Below are 19,774 nucleotides of genomic sequence, written 5' to 3' on the forward strand. Positions count from 1 at the left end.
ATCACACATAAGACAAACAGCTGGAAACCTCTAGGGGTTTGTTTATTTAATACATCTTCAGTCATTCTCATCATCACAGTACCAGTCAAAAGTTTGGACACACCTTCTCATTCAACTACTTTGAAGAATCTAAAATATAAAACATATTCTGGTTTGTTGAGCATTTGTTTGTTTACCACATAATTCCATATGTGTTCCTTCATAGTTTGGATGTCTTCAATATTAATCTACAATGTAGAAACAAAAAATAAAAATAAAGAAAAACCATTGAATGAGAAGGTGTGTCCAAACGTTTGACTGGTACTGTACATGTTAGTGGTGGAAGGAGGCAGATAAGACTCCCTCAACATACAGTCTGATTGCATAGATGTGCACTAAGTTTTATCCTTATATCCTGTGAGGAAAAATATAATATTCTAATAGGAGAAAATCCTGAATGCACAGGATTAACTTTGCTTTTTCCCCTCCAGCAAATCACTAACCCAGCTTCTACTTTTTTGCAACCATTCTTTTTTTTTCTTTATCCATTTCATCATTTAAAAATAAAAAAAAACACACATATATATAGGACAACCTGCACAATGAAGTGAGATCTCACCTCTGACACACAGCAGGGACATCGCAGCGGAGGGTTTCTTTCTGTGCAACAGTTCCTCCAAAGCCGATGAGCCGTCAGTGCGTCTGCAGACCGGTTGCCTGTTGCACAGCCAGGCACTGATCCTAACTATCCTCTACTTTACTCCTCATTGCATCGTTTTCTTTAAAGAAAAAAGAAAAGAAAAAGTACAGGTGTGAGGAGAAAGGTGCACAATCCAGAGTGGGGAGGGGGGGTCCTGCGGGTTTGAGGGATGGCTGTCACTGGCAAACACCGCACAACTACAGGCTGAAATCCTGCAGAGCTGGGCGGCTCTTATGCTGCGTTCAAGGACTGCAGTAAAGGGTGGGGATTTGAATCACACCGCACAAGAAAGACAGGTGGAGTGGAACACCTTTTTTTTGTATTTTGTTGTGGTGACAGTACAGTACAGTACAAGTCAAAAGTTTGGACACACAGAAAATAAAAAAAAAGAATTTGTACATACAAAGAGTGAGATGCTAAAACAATTTAAATCAAGGATAAAGTCTTAAAAGTAAGGGCTACAACATCAAAAGAAGACAATTGCATATTTATATTTTATTTAAAAAATAATGCATGTTTTAAGATACAGTACTAGTCAAAAGGTGGGGTAGAAATCACACATAAGACAAACAGCTGGAAACCTCTAGGGGTTTGTTCATTGTATGCATCTTCAGTCATTCTCATCATATACAGTACCAGTCAAAAGTTTGGACACACCTTCTCATTCAACTACTTTGAAGAAGCTAAAATATAAAACATATTCTGGTTTGTTGAGCATTTGTTTGTTTACCACATAATTCCATTTGTGTTCCTTCTTGGTTTGGATGTATTCAATATTAATCTACAATGTAGAAAAAAATAAAAATAAAGAAAAACCATTGAATGAGGAGGTGTGTCCAAACTTTTGACTGGTACTGTAGCTTAAATTCAAACTCCAACCGCAATACCCCAAATAACCACAGACAAATGTTCAGTTAGTTTCACAACTTAAAACCACATTTTAATATTTCATGTAAGCATTGCCACACACACAACTATGAGGAGCAAGAAGATAAGATAATCCTTTATTAGTCTCGCAGCGGGGAAACTTACAGGATTACAGCAGCATAGAGGATAGTGCAAACAAGAGACATAGTAAAAAAAACAAGATCAAAAATAAGTATTATAAATAAGCAAATGAGCAATAAAAAAAAACTGTAAAAAACAGTAAAGAATCCACAGTAACTGAAATATTATATATACAGACAGAAACTTTTATAACTATTATTGCACAGTGTATTTATATTGCACAGATTTTTTTGGTATGTGTGGTATACTGGGAGCCGAGCTGGTTGTGCAACCTGACAGCAGCCGGAAGGAAGGACCTGCGGTAGTCCGAGTACCACGAGTTGTGGCAAAATAATATTTGTAACCCAAATATTATGCTTTCCACTGGATCTGCCATCACAATCGATAAAGACAAGCCTGATAAAGTGCATTTGACTTATGTTAACTCATCCAAGATCAGTCAAAATGTGGTGTATGTACCAGGCCATGAAAATCCAATGTAGAAATGTTTATAAAAGCAACTTGTAAAAGTAATATTTACTTTTTAAAATCAAATCAAAAACACACTTGTGGTCTGTTGCCAAATTTGACCAAACTTCTGGTAATTTGAAAAGTTTTGACAAATATTTGTTACAGAAGGATTCAGAATACAACTGCTGCAAGAAAAACTGATAAATACAGTTTTATCACTTAACTTATACACTTGAACCCAATAGGTATTTTTCATGATTTCACTACACAAATAAGTTTACAAACATCAGTAAAGGCAGCACTGGAGCTAATCAGTACCATCTTGTGGTTCAGGCTGAAATGAACTAAACTTGTGCACCGACTTCAGGCAACGACTTGCTCTTGCAGAGTGGTCGGAGGTAGAAACAAAATCTGTAGTGCAATACCATAAAACTTTGACTAAACTGGTGAATATAGCAGTTTGTGCAGCTCACACCTTATGAGACAGAGCTCCCTGTAAAAGTTTCTCATTAAAGGGCACACTAGTAGTAGCAAAAAACCAATTCAAGTGAACCCTACACGCTTATTCACATGAACTATAGTCTGCATTTAAAAAAATAAATAAATACTTCCCCTGTTGGGTTTTACCATGTAGTCACTAAATGCTTTGTGGTCTTACAAACTGGGAAGTATTTATTTACATATAAAACACTTGCAAAGTCAATTAAATCTTTTGTTTGCAGTTATGTTAACGCACCAAGTCTTTATATGCTGGAGGAATACTGTGAAATCATAGGCTTTTCACCCTTGTCCACATGCATGAAAACAAAAATAAAGGGGCCGTTCAAGCTGCGCCACACTGTGGTGTCAAAGGTTAGAAAAGAACCTCGTGGATTTCAAGTTTTGAACGGCCCAAAGGCTGCCAAGACCTTACAGAGTCTGGACCAAAGAACCCCTTTCATCTTGTAAATTAAGTTGATTGCCTCACAATTTTGCAAAATAAATTTTTATTTCTCTTAAAAGACTATCATGGTACAAGCTTCAGGTCAACAATTCCCATCAGTTGAAACACCCGAGATGTTGCCTGAAATGAACACAAGTTAGAAGTAGTTAAGGTAAGTGGCAATTAGCATGAGCAAAGGGCAGAACATATTGTTTTTTTACCCGATTAAAACTACAGGATTTTACAATACATTTACCCCTCAGGTTGTAGCCAAATCTTCCTTTAATGCCATCGTCTAGGTTGTTCCTCTTCTAAAAAGGGGAAAATCACAACATGAGACATGCATCAACTAATAAAATTAACAATGGACATTTTACAGATATTAAAACCCACCCTGTTGAACTCCCTTACTGCGTGTGGCTTCAGTCTGGGCAGGAAGACGAGAGAAAAAATTGCCACGAGGCTGGTAGCGAGGCTGCTGGGGTTGGGGCTGATGCTGGTAGCGAGGCTGCTGGGCCTGGGGCTGGTAGCGAGGCTGCTGGGGCATGGGCTGAGGCTGGGGCTTGGGCTGGTAGCGAGGCTGCTGGGGCATGGGCTGAGGCTGGGGCTTGGGCTGAGGCTGGTAGCGAGGCTCCTGGGACATGGGCATGGGCTGAGGCTGGTAGCAAGGCTGCTGGGGCATAGGCTGAGGCTTGGGCTTGGACTGGTAGCTAGGCTCCTGGGGCATGGGCTGAGGCTGGGGCTTGGGCTGGTAGCGAGGCTGCTTGGACTGGTAGCTAGGCTCCTGGGGCATGGGCTGAGGCTGGGGCTTGGGCTGGTAGCGAGGCTGCTTGGACTGGTAGCTAGGCTGGGGCATGGGCTGAGGCTGGTGCTGGGAGCGAGGCTGCTGGGGCATGGGCTGAGGCTGCTGGAAGCGCACCTGCTGGGGCATGGGCTGAGGCTGGTAGCGAGGCTGCTGGGGCTGGAAGCGTGCCTGCTGGGGCATGGGCTGGGGCTTGGGCTGGTAGCGAGGCTGCTGGGGCATGGGCTGAGGCTGCTGGGACTGGAAGAGAGGCTGCTGGGACTGGAAGACAGGGACCTGGGGCTTGGACTGGAAGACAGGGACCTGGGGCTGAGGCCTGGACGGGTATCCAGGGACCTGGGGCTGAGGCTTGGGTATCCAGGGATCCAGGGACCTGGGGCTGAGGCTTGGATGGGTATCCAGGGACCTGGGGCTGAGGCTTGGATGGGTATCCAGGGACCTGGACCTGGGGCTGAGGCTTAGACGGGTATCCAGGGACCTGGGGCTGAGGCTTGGACGGGTATCCAGGGACCTGGGGCTGAGGCTTGGACGGGTATCCAGGGACCTGGGGCTGAGGCTTGGACGGGTATCCAGGGACCTGGGGCTGAGGCTTGGACGGGTATCCAGGGACCTGGGGCTGAGGCTTGGACGGGTATCCAGGGACCTGGGGCTGAGGCTTGGATGGGTATCCAGGGACCTGGACCTGAGGCTGAGGCTTGGACAGGTAGCCAGGGACCTGGGGCTTGGACAGGTAATCAGGGACCTGGGGCTGGGGCTTGGGCTGGTAGCGAGGCTCCTGGGGCATGGGCTGAGGCTGGGGCTTGGGCTGGTAGCGAGGCTGCTGGGGGTGGTAGCGAGGCTCCTGGGGCATGGGCATAGGCTGAGGCTGGGGCTTGGGCTGGTAGCGAGGCTGCTGGGGGTGGTAGCAGGCTGCTTGGACTGGTAGCTAGGCTGGGGCATGGGCTGAGGCTGGTGCTGGGAGCGAGGCTGCTGGGGCATGGGCTGAGGCTGCTGGAAGCGCACCTGCTGGGGCATGGGCTGAGGCTGGTAGCGAGGCTGCTGGGGCTGGAAGCGTGCCTGCTGGGGCATGGGCTGGGGCTTGGGCTGGTAGCGAGGCTGCTGGGGCATGGGCTGAGGCTGCTGGGACTGGGAGAGAGGCTGCTTGGACTGGAAGACAGGGACCTGGGGCTGAGGCTTGGACTGGAAGACAGGGACCTGGGGCCTGGATGGGTATCCAGGGACCTGGGGCTGAGGCTGAGGCTTGGATGGGTAGCCAGGGACCTGGACCTGGGGCTGAGGCTTGGACGGGTATCCAGGGACCTGGACCTGAGGCTTGGACGGGTATCCAGGGACCTGGACCTGAGGCTTGGACGGGTATCCAGGGACCTGGGGCTGAGGCTTGGACGGGTATCCAGGGACCTGGGGCTGAGGCTTGGACGGGTATCCAGGGACCTGGGGCTGAGGTTTGGATGGGTAGCCAGGGACCTGGACCTGAGGCAGGTAGCCAGGGACCTGGGGCTTGGACAGGTAATCAGGGACCTGGGGCTGAGGCTTGGATGGGTAGCCAGGGACCTGGACCTGGGGCTGAGGCTTGGACGGGTATCCAGGGACCTGGGGCTGAGGCTTGGATGGGTAGCCAGGGACCTGGACCTGAGGCAGGTAGCCAGGGACCTGGGGCTTGGACAGGTAATCAGGGACCTGGGGCTGAGGCTTGGATGGGTAGCCAGGGACCTGGGGCTGAGGCTTGGACGGGTATCCAGGGACCTGGACCTGAGGCAGGTAGCCAGGGACCTGGGGCTTGGACAGGTAATCAGGGACCTGGGGCTGAGGCCCGGACGGGTAGCCCATGTCCCAAATTTTAGGTGCAGAGCCCGTATACGAAGCTGTTGGTAAATCACTCAAAAAGGTCAACCATCACCTCTTTTGAAAAACCAAGTTATAAAACCACCAGGTCAGTGAGGTCAACATCTTATATGAGCAGTTCTCAAATTCATTAACTCAAAAATAAGACTTTAGAACTTTGCATCATGAGTGTAATTTAAATTTCTCTTACATTCAAAGCTTGCCTGAAGCTCTCCAATAAGCAGCAGACATAGCAGCACCACACTACAAAAGAAAGCCAGTTTTAAAACAACAATCTCAAGTAATGTATAATAGTTTAGCTCAGAAAGAACTGCTTCAAAGTTACCGTAGAACAAGTCCCATGGCTTCAGCCAGAGATACGATCAAATTCAAAGTGAAAAGCCTCTATCTGACTTCAGCTGACAAAACACAACCAAATGTTTGCCTTCTTTCCACAGTGGTGCAGTGGCAGGAAACCTGCAAAGCAATTATTTAAACTTGTTTTGACAGCCAATCACAGCTCTCTGTTCCTAACAGGTTGATTGGAAACAGGTGGGAGCAATGAGGCTGGGTTCATTTTGATATACAGGTGTCCTTCATTTATAATATTGTCACTTCTGCAAAAGAGACACAATCTCTAGACAGTAGTTGCCTGGGTTGATCCTAAAACACATGTTCAGAGCGTTTGTGTGCACAAAGTTTATCATCTTTGTTCAGGTAAAGTTTTATTTTGCGAAACTTGTGATTGTTAAGTTCATTATTATTAATTTGCAAACATCCATGGTTGCAATGATGACTGCAATTGTGCCATATCACTTAGAGCATCAAATAGAATTGTATTTACTTACTTTAGACCACCTCTACATGAAGTGCTCAATTGAAACAGATTGAGATTACATGGCAGTCTTTGACAGATACAGCAGACATTACCCATATCATACTCCCTCTGTAGAAGAAGGGTATTTGACCCAGATCTTCAAGAACATGTCGGCACATACAATAAACCCAAACATTTTTTTTCATTCTAAATTAAACCCATATAACTATTAATGTGTTTTTAATGTCGCCGCTGCCTTAAACTTCTGGATTTTCATGTCAGATGGTGCCATCTAGTGGTAGAAAAAAGTATTGTCTACCCTGATAATACATACTTGTGTATCAGTGCACATAACAGGTGACAAATTAAAATAAATGAGTGAAGAAACATGCAATACTTCAATACAAGGCATGAATGAAAATCGTGTGAATCATATGATAAAGCCTTCACACAGTCACCAGATCTCAAACCAGATGAGCACCACCATCGTTTTCCCCTCAGCTTAGTGGATTTTCAGACTTTCACAAAATCACAAAAACACTTTAAGCTGCTATAATAAGAGAATCAATTATTTCATATGTTTACAGCTGCTTGTTGGTAAAAGCACATAGCGATTTAACAACCCGTTTCTCAAGCTCTCAATACCAACTGTACATTGCCTGTCCTGCTCAAAGCAAAATTTAAGGACAAGAACTTCCAACTTTGATTTTCTACAAATAATAATGAACAGCAATGCAACATAACAGATGCTGGCTTCCATAAAACCTTGAAGAAGAAGAAGAAGAAGAAGAAGAAGAAGAAGAAGAAGAAGAAGAAGAAGAAGAAGAAGAAGAAGAAGAAGAAGAAGAAGAAGAATTTCAAAGCAACAGAGAAACAAACTGTGCTTTCCAATACCCATACTACATATTATTTAGTATGCCAGAAAATATTTAGTAATTCCCAATACATAGTATTTCAAATGCAGTATGCCAAAAATACCCGGATGTTCTACCACATTTTACAGTAATTAATACAGACTTGGTGCAGTATAAAACAGAGCTTAAAGAAAAGTGAATCATGGACTTGGTGGCCAGAAAAATGTCAACACTTCAGTTTCAATAGTCTACATTTGATACATTTAAAATATCAGTCAAGTCTCTAGAGATTTGATAACTTTAGCATTAAGCTTTAATCTCACTGTGACGATGCAGCGAACACCACTTTTAACCTGTGTTTAAATTAAGACGGCAACCTCCGGGTCTGAAAAGTGAAGCCAATGTGGAATTTCCTCAAACTTGTATTCTCTCTAATGGCCATCAGGGGGCGACTCCTCTGGTTGTATAGAAGTCTATGAGAAAATGACTCTACTTCTCTCTTGATTTATTCCCTCAGTAAACATTGTAAACATGAGTTTATGGTCTCAATCTCTAGTTTCAAGTCTTCTTTAAGACAGCATGATGTTCATTTAGTAAATTATGGTACATTTAGAGTCAAATAGACCATAAAGCAGAGTATGCTTTAGGGCGGGATACCTAGTGACGTTGGTGAACTACAGGGAGAAATCTATCGGAGTAAGAGTTTAGGTTGAAAATGTGCTTTTTGTCAAATGCAGAAACATAAAATAACCAGCAGATGGAGCTAAAAAGATATGTCTCTGAATTTATGAATGCTTGACACAGCACAGGTCATATCACTGTCACAGTAAGATTCACCTGTTATTAAAAAAATCTTTAATAATCTGTTGTACTGTGACCTTCACTGCTGCAGCAATAATACAGTTCTCCCCACAGGAAACATAAAGGTTTCATAAAAGGAGACTCTGTTAAACTGCTGACCGTCAGCAGGACTGAGAGGGAGCTGAGGAGAGCTAAGTGAAATAAATGGATTCAATTCCAGATAGAAATGTGATCAGCTGAACATTATAGATGGTTAGTTTACTTAATCTGAGATGCTGCTCTGGACAAAGGCTTTAGGTCTTTGTAAAGTCTTCGTTAAAGGAACAGTTGGGTGTAATTTGACTATTTGACTATGTCAGGACAGTATTTTTTGTCTTGATATATATATATATATATATATATATATATATATATATATATATATATATATATATATATATATAATAAAATATAATATTGTACAATATTCTATATTATACAATATTCTATATTATATGATATAATATATATATTATATATATATTATATTGTATTGTATTGTATTATATTATATTACATTACATTATATTATATAATATTACATTATATTATATTATATTACATTATATTATATTACATGATATTATATTATATTACATTACATTACATTATATTATATTATATTATATTATATTATATTATATTACATTACATTATATATTATATTATATTATATTATATTACATTACATTATATTATATTTATTATTATATTATTATTATTATTATTACATTATATTACATATATACATTATATTATATTATATGATATTATATTATATTACATTATATTACATTATATATATTATTACATTATATATATTACATTATTATTATATTATATTATATTACATTATATTATATATACATATTATATTATATTATATTATATTATATTACTACATATAATATAATATCATATATATATAATAATAATATACATGTAATATAATATATATAATAATAATAATAATATTATATAATATAATATATATATGATATAATATGATATATTATAATATAATATATGTATATAATATAATATATGTAATATATAATAATAATATAATATAATATAATGTAATAATATAATATAATGTAATATAATAATATAATATAATATCATGTAATATAATATAATGTAATGTAATATAATATAATATAATACCTGAGGTCATGGTTTTATTAGAATATAGTATAATATAATATAATATAATATATAGAATGTAATATAATATAATATAATATTATAATAATATAATATAATATAATATAATGTAATGTAATATAATATAATATAATATATATAATATAATATAATATAATATATATAACATTATATTATATATATTATACTATATAATATAATGTATGTAATATCATATGATATAATAATGTAATATATATATAATAATAATATTATGTAATGTAATGTAATATAATATAATATCATGTAATATAATATAATATAATATAATATAATATATTCTATATATAATAATGTAATGTATATATAATATAATATATAATGTAATATAATATAATGTAATATAATGTAATATAATATAATATTATAATATAATAATGTAATATAATATAATATCATGTAATGTAATATAATATAATATAATATAATATAATATAATATAATAGTGTATAATATAACACAATGTTATATTATATTATATTACATACTATTATATTATATTACATTATATTACATTACATTACATTACATTACATTCTATCATATTCTATTCTATTCTATTCTATTATTCACTATATTCTAATAAAACCAGTGACCTCAGGATGACGCGTCTCTCCGGTCCAGCCCATCACCACCGCCGCTGTCTGCCCCGCAGTCCTGCACGGAGACATCAGTCTCCCCGCACGGATAACAGGACTAGCAGCCCTCCCGCCCGGCCACGCATGCTTTGTCCCGCAGACAGACCGACCACCGACCACCTGCACCAAGGTGAGTGTGTTTCAATGGGGCTATGCGGTCAAATGGGGGGGGGGAGAAGCTGCAGAGCGGAGGCCGAAAAAGAGATGCCTTGGTCGGTCACAACGGGGAGAGACGCAGCCTGGATGTTCCGCAAATGCACCACAGAAGGCGGCTGGGAAAGGTTTCAACTCATCTTTTGGTTCGTTTTATATGCGGATTATTGGGGTGATTACTGCATGAAAATACACAATTAGTCTTTTGAAATCATTCTTTTATTATTTTGTGATTAACTGGACTGCTTCGACGTCACAATCAGCGGCCTGCGCCCCCCCCCCAAAAAACACGTTATCACCGTATTGACCCGATATCACTGGAAACAACTGCGGCCGTGAACGCGGCGTGACTTCCGCTTCTAGTTAGCAAAATAAAAGCCCGTTGAATCATGGTTGAGGGGTTGGAAAAGGCAATATAAATAATATATATATATATATATATATTATATGTGGATAGTTAAGAAATATTTAAGCATATTTAATAAGACACAAAGGCATTTTAAAAAGTGAGAGGTGAAGCATTTAAAGAAGAGTAACATGATACATTTAATGTACGTTTGACAACTTGCAAATATAGTTGAGGGTTGGGAAAAGACAATATAAATACAAAATAATAAATGTGGATAGTTAAGAAATATTTAAGCATATTTAATAAGACACAAAGGCATTTTAAAAAGTGAGAGGTGAAGCATTTAAAGAAGAATAACATGATACATTTAACGTACGTTTGACAACTTGCAAATATAGTTGAGGGTTGGGAAAAGACAATATAAATAAAATAAATATATGTGGATAGTTAAGAAATATTTAAGCATATCTAATGAGACACAGACATTTTAAAAAGTGAGAGGTGAAGCATTTAAAGAAGAGTAACATGATACATTTAACGTACGTTTGACAACTTGCAAATGTTGCACACTGTGCAATTATAGTTATAATAGTTTTCTGTCTGTATATTTAATATTTCAGTTATTGTGGATTCTTTTCTGTTTTTATTGCTTATTTATAATACTTTTTTTTATCTTGTTTTTCTTTTACTGTGCCTCTTGTTTGCACTATCCTCTATGCTGCTGTAATCCTGTAAATTTCCCTGCTGCAGGACGAATAAAGGATTATGTTATCTTATTTTATCTTATCTAATTTATAATAACAGGGTTGTTTAATGTGGCAAATAAAAACAATAATTTGTACATACAAAGAGTGAGATGCTAAAACAAAAAGGGATTCAAAAACAATTTAAATCAAGGATAAAGTCTTAAAAGTAAGGTCTACAACCTCAAAGAAAACAATTGCATATTTATCTTTTATTTAAAAAATAATGCATATTTTAAGATATATACCTACTCATTATTAAGACCTCTGGAAATACATTGACATAGCCATATATTCATTTCTTTATGAGTTGATTTGACTATTCTTAAATGATTGTTGTTGATACAAGCCTTTTTTTTCCTAGTGCACACTCCCAGGCTTTTATTCTGAAAGCTGACTGACCGTACTTCCTGCTGTATTCTGGTGATATTTGCTGGTTGGTGTTATGAGGTGCATTTCATGCAATATGAGATAAACAACAATAATACCATTGTGTCATGTTAACAACATTAACAGTCAGTTTGGCAGGTTAATGTTTATATGAAATATTGTCAATAATCACAGTCATCATGTTCTTTAAGTGATTTTTCAGTGACATATTTTGTATATAGTGATGTGTTTACAGGGACTTAGCTGTTTGCTGATATTTATATTGTATCTTTCACATAATTCATAGACGACTGCAGCATTTATTTATTCCTTTATTGATTAGTTTGTTTAATACAGTAGACAATAAAATCCACGCAGATCTACAACATATAGGTTCATTTAGTAGGTGGTCATCCGAACTGACTCTGATCTTTTAGAAACTAGCTGATATATGATCTCAGGATTGAAGACTACAAGGCATGGTTATCATTCTATTATGTCATTTCTATTTTTCTATCTTGTTCTCCAGAACCTTTTTTAGAGATTTTCTGCAGAAACAGTTGCAAGTCATTGTTGTTGGTAGTTATATAAGTAGTAGGCCTAGTATGTTTTGGGGGAGGAGAAAGCACTGTGTTCGAAGTTCAGATTTTTTTTTTGTTTTTGCTCTGATTATCTACCTGTATCAGTTCAGCTAAGTAGTTGGTTGAAAGACAGTAATGTACTGATTGGATTCTCCTGCAAAACACATTAATTCAAGCAGAAATCCATCAAAGTCACAGATTAAAGAACCTGATCTGAGATCAATGGAGAGATTTGAAGATCAGCAGGCTTAGAGTAACGTTCCAGGTCACAATATTACCCCAAATCAACACCAGCATCCCAAACTGTGTCACTGTTTGTAAGAGAAAAAAGTCACACTGGGATTTAAATCTATGACTTAATGTCAATGATGTTATCACATCAGATTCCTTCTTAAGTCATTTGTTTGGATTCCTTTTGGTTAGCCAACACCTCTGTCACTTAATCTCAAAGGTCAGTCTCACCAAAGTAAATGTCAGAGTCCAGATACTGACTGTTGGTCCTCAAACCTGAAGCTAGTTCTGTAAAATACAAATTGAAGTCTCTACTTTGATCAGATGGTCAGTGACTGAAACAAAGTCACTTTTTCTTCTTTCATCTCTCCCTTTAAGGCTAAAGTTAACTGTAGAGTCTGACATCCTCTGCACTAGAACAAAGAAATCTAGTCAATTAATTGTTTACTTTATTGACATAAAATAAATACAAATTTCATAATTGATTCATTGTGTAGGTAAGTTTTTTGGAGCAAACACTAACTGCTGAACATCTTATGAGGATTTAAAAAGTAGTTGCTACTGATGCTTTTCTTTTAACATAGATTTAAATTGAATATCTTTTGAGTTTTGAATTGTTGGTCAAACAGAACGTCTTTCACAATTTTTTTTGACAATCTGCGCCGAAGGATTGACTGAATCAAGATAAAAATTGGCAGATAATGAAAAAGATGATTGATGACTTGATATTCAACATCAAACTAACAATTATTTAGGTTATCATTTCATTTCTTGATTATTATGTGGATTTTTTTTATCTGTTTTGTGCAAAACACGCAATTGCATTTCACAAATTCTCAGGGATCAAGTTGTCTTCTTCAATTTACTTGTTTTTTGCAACTGCTCAAAACCCAGTGTAGCAAATCATCCCAACTGAGATTGGAACCAGTGAATGCAGGGCTCACCAGTAAGGCGACCAATTCTTGTCCTTCTTGCCATCAGTAGCAACTACTTTTTAACATCTAAAAAACAGGGACAGCAGATCAGCAAAAGGTGCACCCCAAAATACACAAGTTTAAAAATGTTTGCTGCATTTGAACAGTAACCAGACAATGCTGCACATTATCATGTCTTAATTACTAAAAATATAACTTTACTTAAAATGGCAATCCTATTCTTAGTTTCGGCAACTAAAGACTGATGCCTGGTTATCACTTTTAAAAGTTAGAGATGAGCCATTTGCATTTTTTCTAATAACATGAACATAAAGCTGTTTATTGACAAAAAGTAGCTCTAATCATAATAAAAGTCATTTACTGTGGCACAGTTCTCCCTTATGATATCAAAGATGGATCCGTCTGCGTCACCAGCCAGTGTGAGAAGGCCACCTGTAGCTATCGAACTACAAATCATGAGATTACAAGTTAAAAGCCTCAACGTCGCGGCCGTGCACGTGTTCTTAAACCACGGCTGATTCAGCGTGTCGGTCGTCGGGCCTGTTCTCAGTGTTCAGCTGCTCTTCCGGATTTCAGAATGTGTCTCTCTGAATGTGTTATGTAACCGAGGGCTTGCAGAGGCCGGATGTGCATCGTTTCTCTCTGTGTGTGATTTAATCTGTGATGTGAGTATCTCTGATTTAGTAAAAACACCATATACCAGATATCGTGCAGTTCCTATTGTCTGTTATCTAGTTTCCCCCCAATAGACTGTTTCAACACTCTTTGTTATCAGTGCAAAACAGCGTCGCCTGAATGCTTTACTTGGCTTGTTTTGAAGGTTGTCCAATGTTGAAGGATTACATTTAACTATTATTTTTGAGAACTTTTTAAGTTGGGCCAACATGCCGAAAGCCTTTTTTTTTTGTCTAAACTCTTATTATTGAGGCACTTCAAACGAAACAAAAAGAAAACCCAGCATGCTACACAACTTGTGCTTGTGAAACTCGGAGCTTGCACCATCTTATTCCCATTGATGCAGCCATGACATTTAAAAAAGTGTCTTCCTAAAATGTGTGCACTAAATAATATTTATTTGCAAGTTAAAGTATTTATTTTTCGTGAAAAAGGTACATTTATCTTAATGTAAGTTCATGAAAATTGCTGTCGTACGCTTTGTATGAAATCCATTGCGGTTCAAAGTGAGTCTGTGACCACAATCCTTTATAAATAGCTTTGAGTGTCCCTTAAGCAAGGCATTTAATGTCCAACAGCTCATGTGTTTAAAGGAAATTCCTCTCTGTGTCAAATGTCAGCAGTGGAATCAAAAGAGTGGTTTTAAAACCTGCAAGTGAGACCGTCTTTTCAGACTCTTGAACCTTGTGTAAACCAGTTAAATAAACCACTGATATTAGTCATACGGCTGTGTGGCTTCACAGCCAGCTGAGCCCACGTGTGGCCTCTGCAGGCTTTCGATGGTTTGGCCTGAACATGAACCACCTTGTGATGTTGATGCAACGTTTCTGTCTGTAAGTAAAAGTATTGTCAGGGTTCTAGGAGTTCCTCAGGGAGCCGCTCTGGGTCCTTTTATCTTTCCTATCAGAGGAAAGGCTATGAAGTCCTTTTTGATTACTATGGTGTTGGCAGCAGTGTAGAAGTAATACAATACATTTAGTCAAGTACTGTATTAAAGTAAAATTTTGATTGCACTTTTCATTTATATTTCATACTTATTCTTCACTTAAACACAATAAGTCAGCCGATATATCGGTCCAGCTGCAGTTTTGATACACATCTATTTGTGTCAAGATTGTTTGTGTATGTTCTTTTTTATGTAATTCAATAAATCACTATTGTATTTTTTAGGCTTCCAAATATCAATATCAGTATCGGCCTCAAAATTCCAGTATCGCTCGGCCTATAATGAAAAGATTAAACTGATGCTTACTAATGCGTACTGTAGTCCAACTCTCCATAACAAATACTTTTACTTTTGATTCAGCACACATTTTGTAGATACAACTTCTGTTGATTTCTTTTAAGTTGTAATAAAGTACTCTACCACTACCTTTTAGGAGTCCAAGTGAAAGGACATAATTCAGCTTGATGAAAACATCACCACTGCACTGCTACTATTCATATTCAAGTGCATTTTGCTGCTGATACATGTAATGGAGTATTTGACTTCGTAGTTTTTGTGCTTTTACTTACTTGAATATTTCTTCCTCTGCTGGCTTTGTGATTCATGAGTCAAAGAGCAAAGACGTGACCATAGTTTATGTCTATAAAGGAAAATATGTCCATGGTTGATGTAACAGCTGTCCTTTTTGGGACTTTTGAGTCACACACATTGACACACAGCTTTTAGCCCTCTGGCTTGTTATGGTAGTTCTGTTTCTTTTATGGCTCTCTGCCTGCAATGCCTCACTGATTTAAAGGCGTGTGTGTGTGTGTGTGTGTGTGTGTGTGTGTGTGTGTGTGTGTGTGTGTGTGTGTGTGTGTGTGTGTGTGTGTGTGTGTGTGTGTGTGTGTGTGTGTGTGTGTGTGTGTGTGTGTGTGTGTGTGTGTGTGTGTGTGTGTGTGTGTGTGTTGCTGCATCAGATGAATGTTGCTCGGGCCTGCTCTGTATTTCAGGCTAATTTGTCTGACTGTGAAAGAGCACGGGACGCTGTCAATATACTGTGGAGGCTGGAATTGAACAACAGTCTGGTAATTACATCATGACTGGTAGTTCAGCTGCTGAATCATGGTACAAATATGGAGGGAGAGACAGAGGCAACAACGTTCGCCATCAAGTATAAGAAACGGAACAAATTTCAATATTGTGATTATAGTTGACGCTCATATAAATATAAACCTTTTCAAGCCTCAAGTTGCACTGAATGCATCACTGGTTCCTCGTTATTTGGCTCCACAGACTCTGCTTCTGCGCTGCATTTGCAGTTCCAGAGTTTCTGGCAGACACATTAGCTTGATGGAGAGATTAGTACTCTGCTTTAAAGGAGTAAAGACTCGCCCAGTCATGCATTCAGACATTCAGACTTGGAGTTGATTCATCAATGTGATTATTGCGGCTTTTATTCGTTTTATATATTTGGCTTAACAACTGTAAAGATGTCCTCTTGTTTGATGATGATTTCCCCCAAAAATTGGGACATTTTGTAGCTTAAATGACTCATATTTTTTCTGCTAATTCAATAACAGCAAAAATACGCTGCAAATACCAAAACGTTGCAAAGTCAAAACAAGGCGAAAACAAATGCATCAGAAGAATGTTGCATATCCAGTCAACAAAACACAAGTTCTCCAGACCCCCGAGGGAAAACGTGAAGTAGAGAGAGTGTGTTTGTTTTTTGGAAAGCAAGCGGCACGTTTCCTTTGTTGTATTTGTTTGATTTTCGTATGTGTTTTTGATATTTCCATTGGTTCTGATGCTGCGGTATGTTTCTCCAAATATTAATGTTCTGGGCCATTGCAGCGCATTTGACCTTGACCGCCATCATAGTTTTACAGTGATATACAGTTAAAAAACATTGAATATTAGTTTAATTACTTAACTATCGATATCACGATATTGTTAACCCTATCAACCACCTGCACTTTTTTCCGTGCTTAAATTATGATACATTTAACTCGTTAGAATCAACTAAATATGGCCGACAAACTTAACATCCCAGTCAAACTGATACTGTACATGTGGTACAAAGTCAAGACAAGCTGATATACAATCAAATATGATGTTGTGTTCAGGTTTAACAACATAAAACAAAATATATATATATTCACCATGTGGCAAATACATTACAAAAAAGACTCATTATTTTATGATAAGTTGGTAAACATCCAGAATGACCACCTGAAATCACTTGTGGGTCAAACTAAGCCTGTAACCAGAAGGTTATAGGGTCAATACTCCCCTCCACTTCCTGTGTAAACAACATTCTGTCGTTTTTGAGCAAGGCATTCAGCTTCTAATTGCTCTTGTGGTTCCCATTGAGATGCCTCTTGCTGTTTGAAGTACTCTGAGTATGTTCTCAGTTGGAAGTACACATGAGTTTGTACTGAGTGTCAGCTCTCGTAGGGTTCTTCCGGAGTAACCCTCTAAGGGATTGGGTTGGGTCATGTGGCCACCTACACTAAAAGAGCTGTGGTCTTGTGAGGCGATCGGGCTGTAACCATCTGCTGTCCATCTCGGTTTGGCATATTTGTGTATGCAGCATCATCGAAAAAGGGAGAGAGGAGAGAGAGAGATGGAAGGAGGGAGGAAGATGATTAGAGAGGCAGAAAGTGGGCTAAGAGAGAAAGATGAGTAACACTGCAGTGAACACAGTGGATGGAAGAGAAGCAGAGAGAGTAGAGGAGCAGGGATTTAGTGAAGCTAATTGGGGGGGGGGGGATGCATGATGGATCGAAAGAGGGCTTTAAAGAGAGTGAGAGGTGCTTAGAAATGGACCAGAGAAAGAGGAGAGGAGTGAGAAGGGTGGGAGTCAGCAGAGAGAGAGAGAGAGAGAGAGAGACATTAAGGCTGAAAGGAGAGAACTGAAAGCTCCAAGATGTTTTGTACTAACGCAGCCAGCGTATTTCTGTGAAAGTGAACCTAGATGTGCAGCAGTGTTAAGTTATAATCACTAATCCTTTGGTTTAGAACATCTAGGTCTGCAACTAATAACTAATCTGATTGTCAGTTAGTCTGTCGGACATTTTCTCTATTTATCAATATTTTTTTTGGTCTGTAAAATGTCAGAAAATGCTGAAAAATGTTGAGCAGTGGTTCACAAAGCCCAAGATAGCGTACTCAAATATATATTTTTTGTCCAGAGCTCAGAGATATTCATTTAACTATCGTAGAGAAGTAAAAAAATATATATTCACATTTAAGAAGCTGGAATCAGATCATTTTTATTTTGTAATCATTTCCAAAATAAGGTGTAAGTTTAACCTGAAAACAAAAATTAAGAAGCATTCCAACAGCGCCATAACTTACATTTATATTACCATAATAACAGATTCAGGGTAATCACATCATTAAATATGACGACAGACGTTCACAGTTTAATTCAAAAAACCTCAGTAGAAGCTTTGAATGTAAATAAAAATGACATTCAGCTGACAACAGCTACTTCCTGCACCCCCCCACGCTGTGACTGGATGTCAGCTAACACTAATACCTGTTAGCTCCAATGTCAGAGGCCTCTGTAAGCTCTTCCAGTTCAAGCAGAGGACCGGTTGAAGGAGGGGGAAACCGTCACTAAGCCTATGAGGAAGCCGGGATCGAGGCCATGTGTTCATCTGTAGCTCGCTGACAACACACAAGCTAGTTCAGCTCAGTCTGGTCGAGAAGAAAAAAGCACCCACATCTTGTTTCATGCCATTAGAACATTAACCACCAACGCAAATCCCAGAAACTCATGATGTGAAAAAGCACCAAAGAGGTCAGTGGAGACGAGCGATCGATGGTGTGATTCCACTAATGACTCAACAGCAGTGTGGTCGTCAGCCCATGATGATAAGCACTTTTAAAGAAACAGTTTTAATGAGCTGAATCCCTTCCAGCTTTGGCAATGAAGACTTGTCGTTGGCCCAGAGTTCTGACCCCGTGATGGAGGCAAAGGGATGGGAGCGTTTCCCTGAAAGGATCAATAAGGCTTCACATTTCACCGTATCATCGAGTTTGTGAAGGATCCGATCACACCAGCATATTCAGAGCCGTCTGAGGCGCTCCAAGGCTTTTAGTTTAACGCATAGTAATAAAGAAGAAGTGCAGAGAGCCGTATATAAAACAGTTCAGGTCAGTTTAGTCCTGAGTTATGTGATGACGATCCATCACAATGTCTCCGCTGATCCGTTGACATTCCTCCAACCGCTACAAGCCGGTCTAAATGTTTTGTCGCATGTTGTGTGACAGAGATATCTAATATGCATGTTAGCATGCGCGATGTTGTCATCCGGCTCAACGCACAGCTGAGTCTAAATATAGCCGAGGCTCACAGATCTGACAACGTTTAACCGAGCCACAAACAAACTGGATACACGGCTCAGTGCACGGGGACATCGGGTCATTTCCTGGTTGTTTTCCTCCACTTGTCTGTCTAGATTTTTATGACGCATTGTGTTTTCCTTTGTAGATGAAGAATAACTGCTTAACACATTGTAATTTGTTGAGCTGCAGGCAGTGGTTTTCGAGACAAGCCCATGAAACCTTTAAGGTTGTTCAGTTCAGCGTCCCTCCTCTTTAGCTTCTTGTCAGGCTTCATTTGACACTGCTGTGAGATGCTGAATGTGTGCAACAGACAAAAGCTCTTTTCATTCGGTTTGCAGCTCACACACACACACACACACACACACACACACACACACACACACACACACACACACACACACACACTGAGCCTGTAAC

General features: G+C 38.8%; 2 protein-coding genes across 13 annotated transcripts in view; one reads left to right on the forward strand and one right to left on the reverse strand.

Annotated features, from left to right (window-relative positions):
- Positions 1-3,096: 3,096 nt before the first annotated feature.
- On the reverse strand, positions 3,097-6,134 carry LOC129101417 (uncharacterized). Of its 11 annotated transcripts, none has more exons than XM_054611237.1 (8): positions 6,029-6,134; positions 5,894-5,946; positions 5,539-5,723; positions 5,128-5,451; positions 4,235-4,537; positions 3,453-4,197; positions 3,316-3,370; positions 3,098-3,200 (listed from the first exon to the last, which is right to left on the reverse strand). In XM_054611237.1, the coding sequence occupies exons 1-7, from the start codon at positions 6,043-6,045 to the stop codon at positions 3,342-3,344; spliced, it is 1,656 nt and encodes a 551-aa protein (XP_054467212.1). In that variant the 5' UTR covers positions 6,046-6,134; the 3' UTR covers positions 3,098-3,200; positions 3,316-3,341. The 11 variants fall into 11 exon arrangements, with proteins under 11 accessions (XP_054467206.1, XP_054467212.1, XP_054467210.1 ...); XM_054611235.1 differs by having other exon boundaries at positions 5,128-5,484; XM_054611233.1 differs by having other exon boundaries at positions 5,128-5,412; positions 5,452-5,723.
- A 3,921-nt stretch (positions 6,135-10,055) lies between these two features.
- The window catches only part of rusc2 (RUN and SH3 domain containing 2), a 41,074-nt gene continuing 31,355 nt past the window's right edge, over positions 10,056-19,774 (forward strand). For both annotated transcript variants that reach the window (XM_054611000.1, XM_054611001.1), the window contains exon 1: positions 10,056-10,167. The gene's annotated coding sequence lies outside the window, so the exon portion shown is untranslated. The remainder of the gene's footprint in view (positions 10,168-19,774) is intronic.

Source organism: Anoplopoma fimbria, chromosome 13 (genome assembly GCF_027596085.1).
Source record: "Anoplopoma fimbria isolate UVic2021 breed Golden Eagle Sablefish chromosome 13, Afim_UVic_2022, whole genome shotgun sequence".
NCBI lineage: Eukaryota > Metazoa > Chordata > Actinopteri > Perciformes > Anoplopomatidae > Anoplopoma > Anoplopoma fimbria.

Excerpts from the sequence above, each read along its gene's own strand:
- LOC129101417 (XM_054611230.1), bottom strand. Across the intron at positions 4,538-5,127 it reads CGTCCAAGCCTCAGCCCCAG|GTCCCTGGATACCCATCCAA; the intron begins GTCCAGGTCCCT and ends CCTCAGGTCCAG. Across the intron at positions 4,198-4,234 it reads CATCCAAGCCTCAGCCCCAG|GTCCCTGGATACCCGTCCAG; the intron begins GTCCCTGGATCC and ends CCTCAGCCCCAG.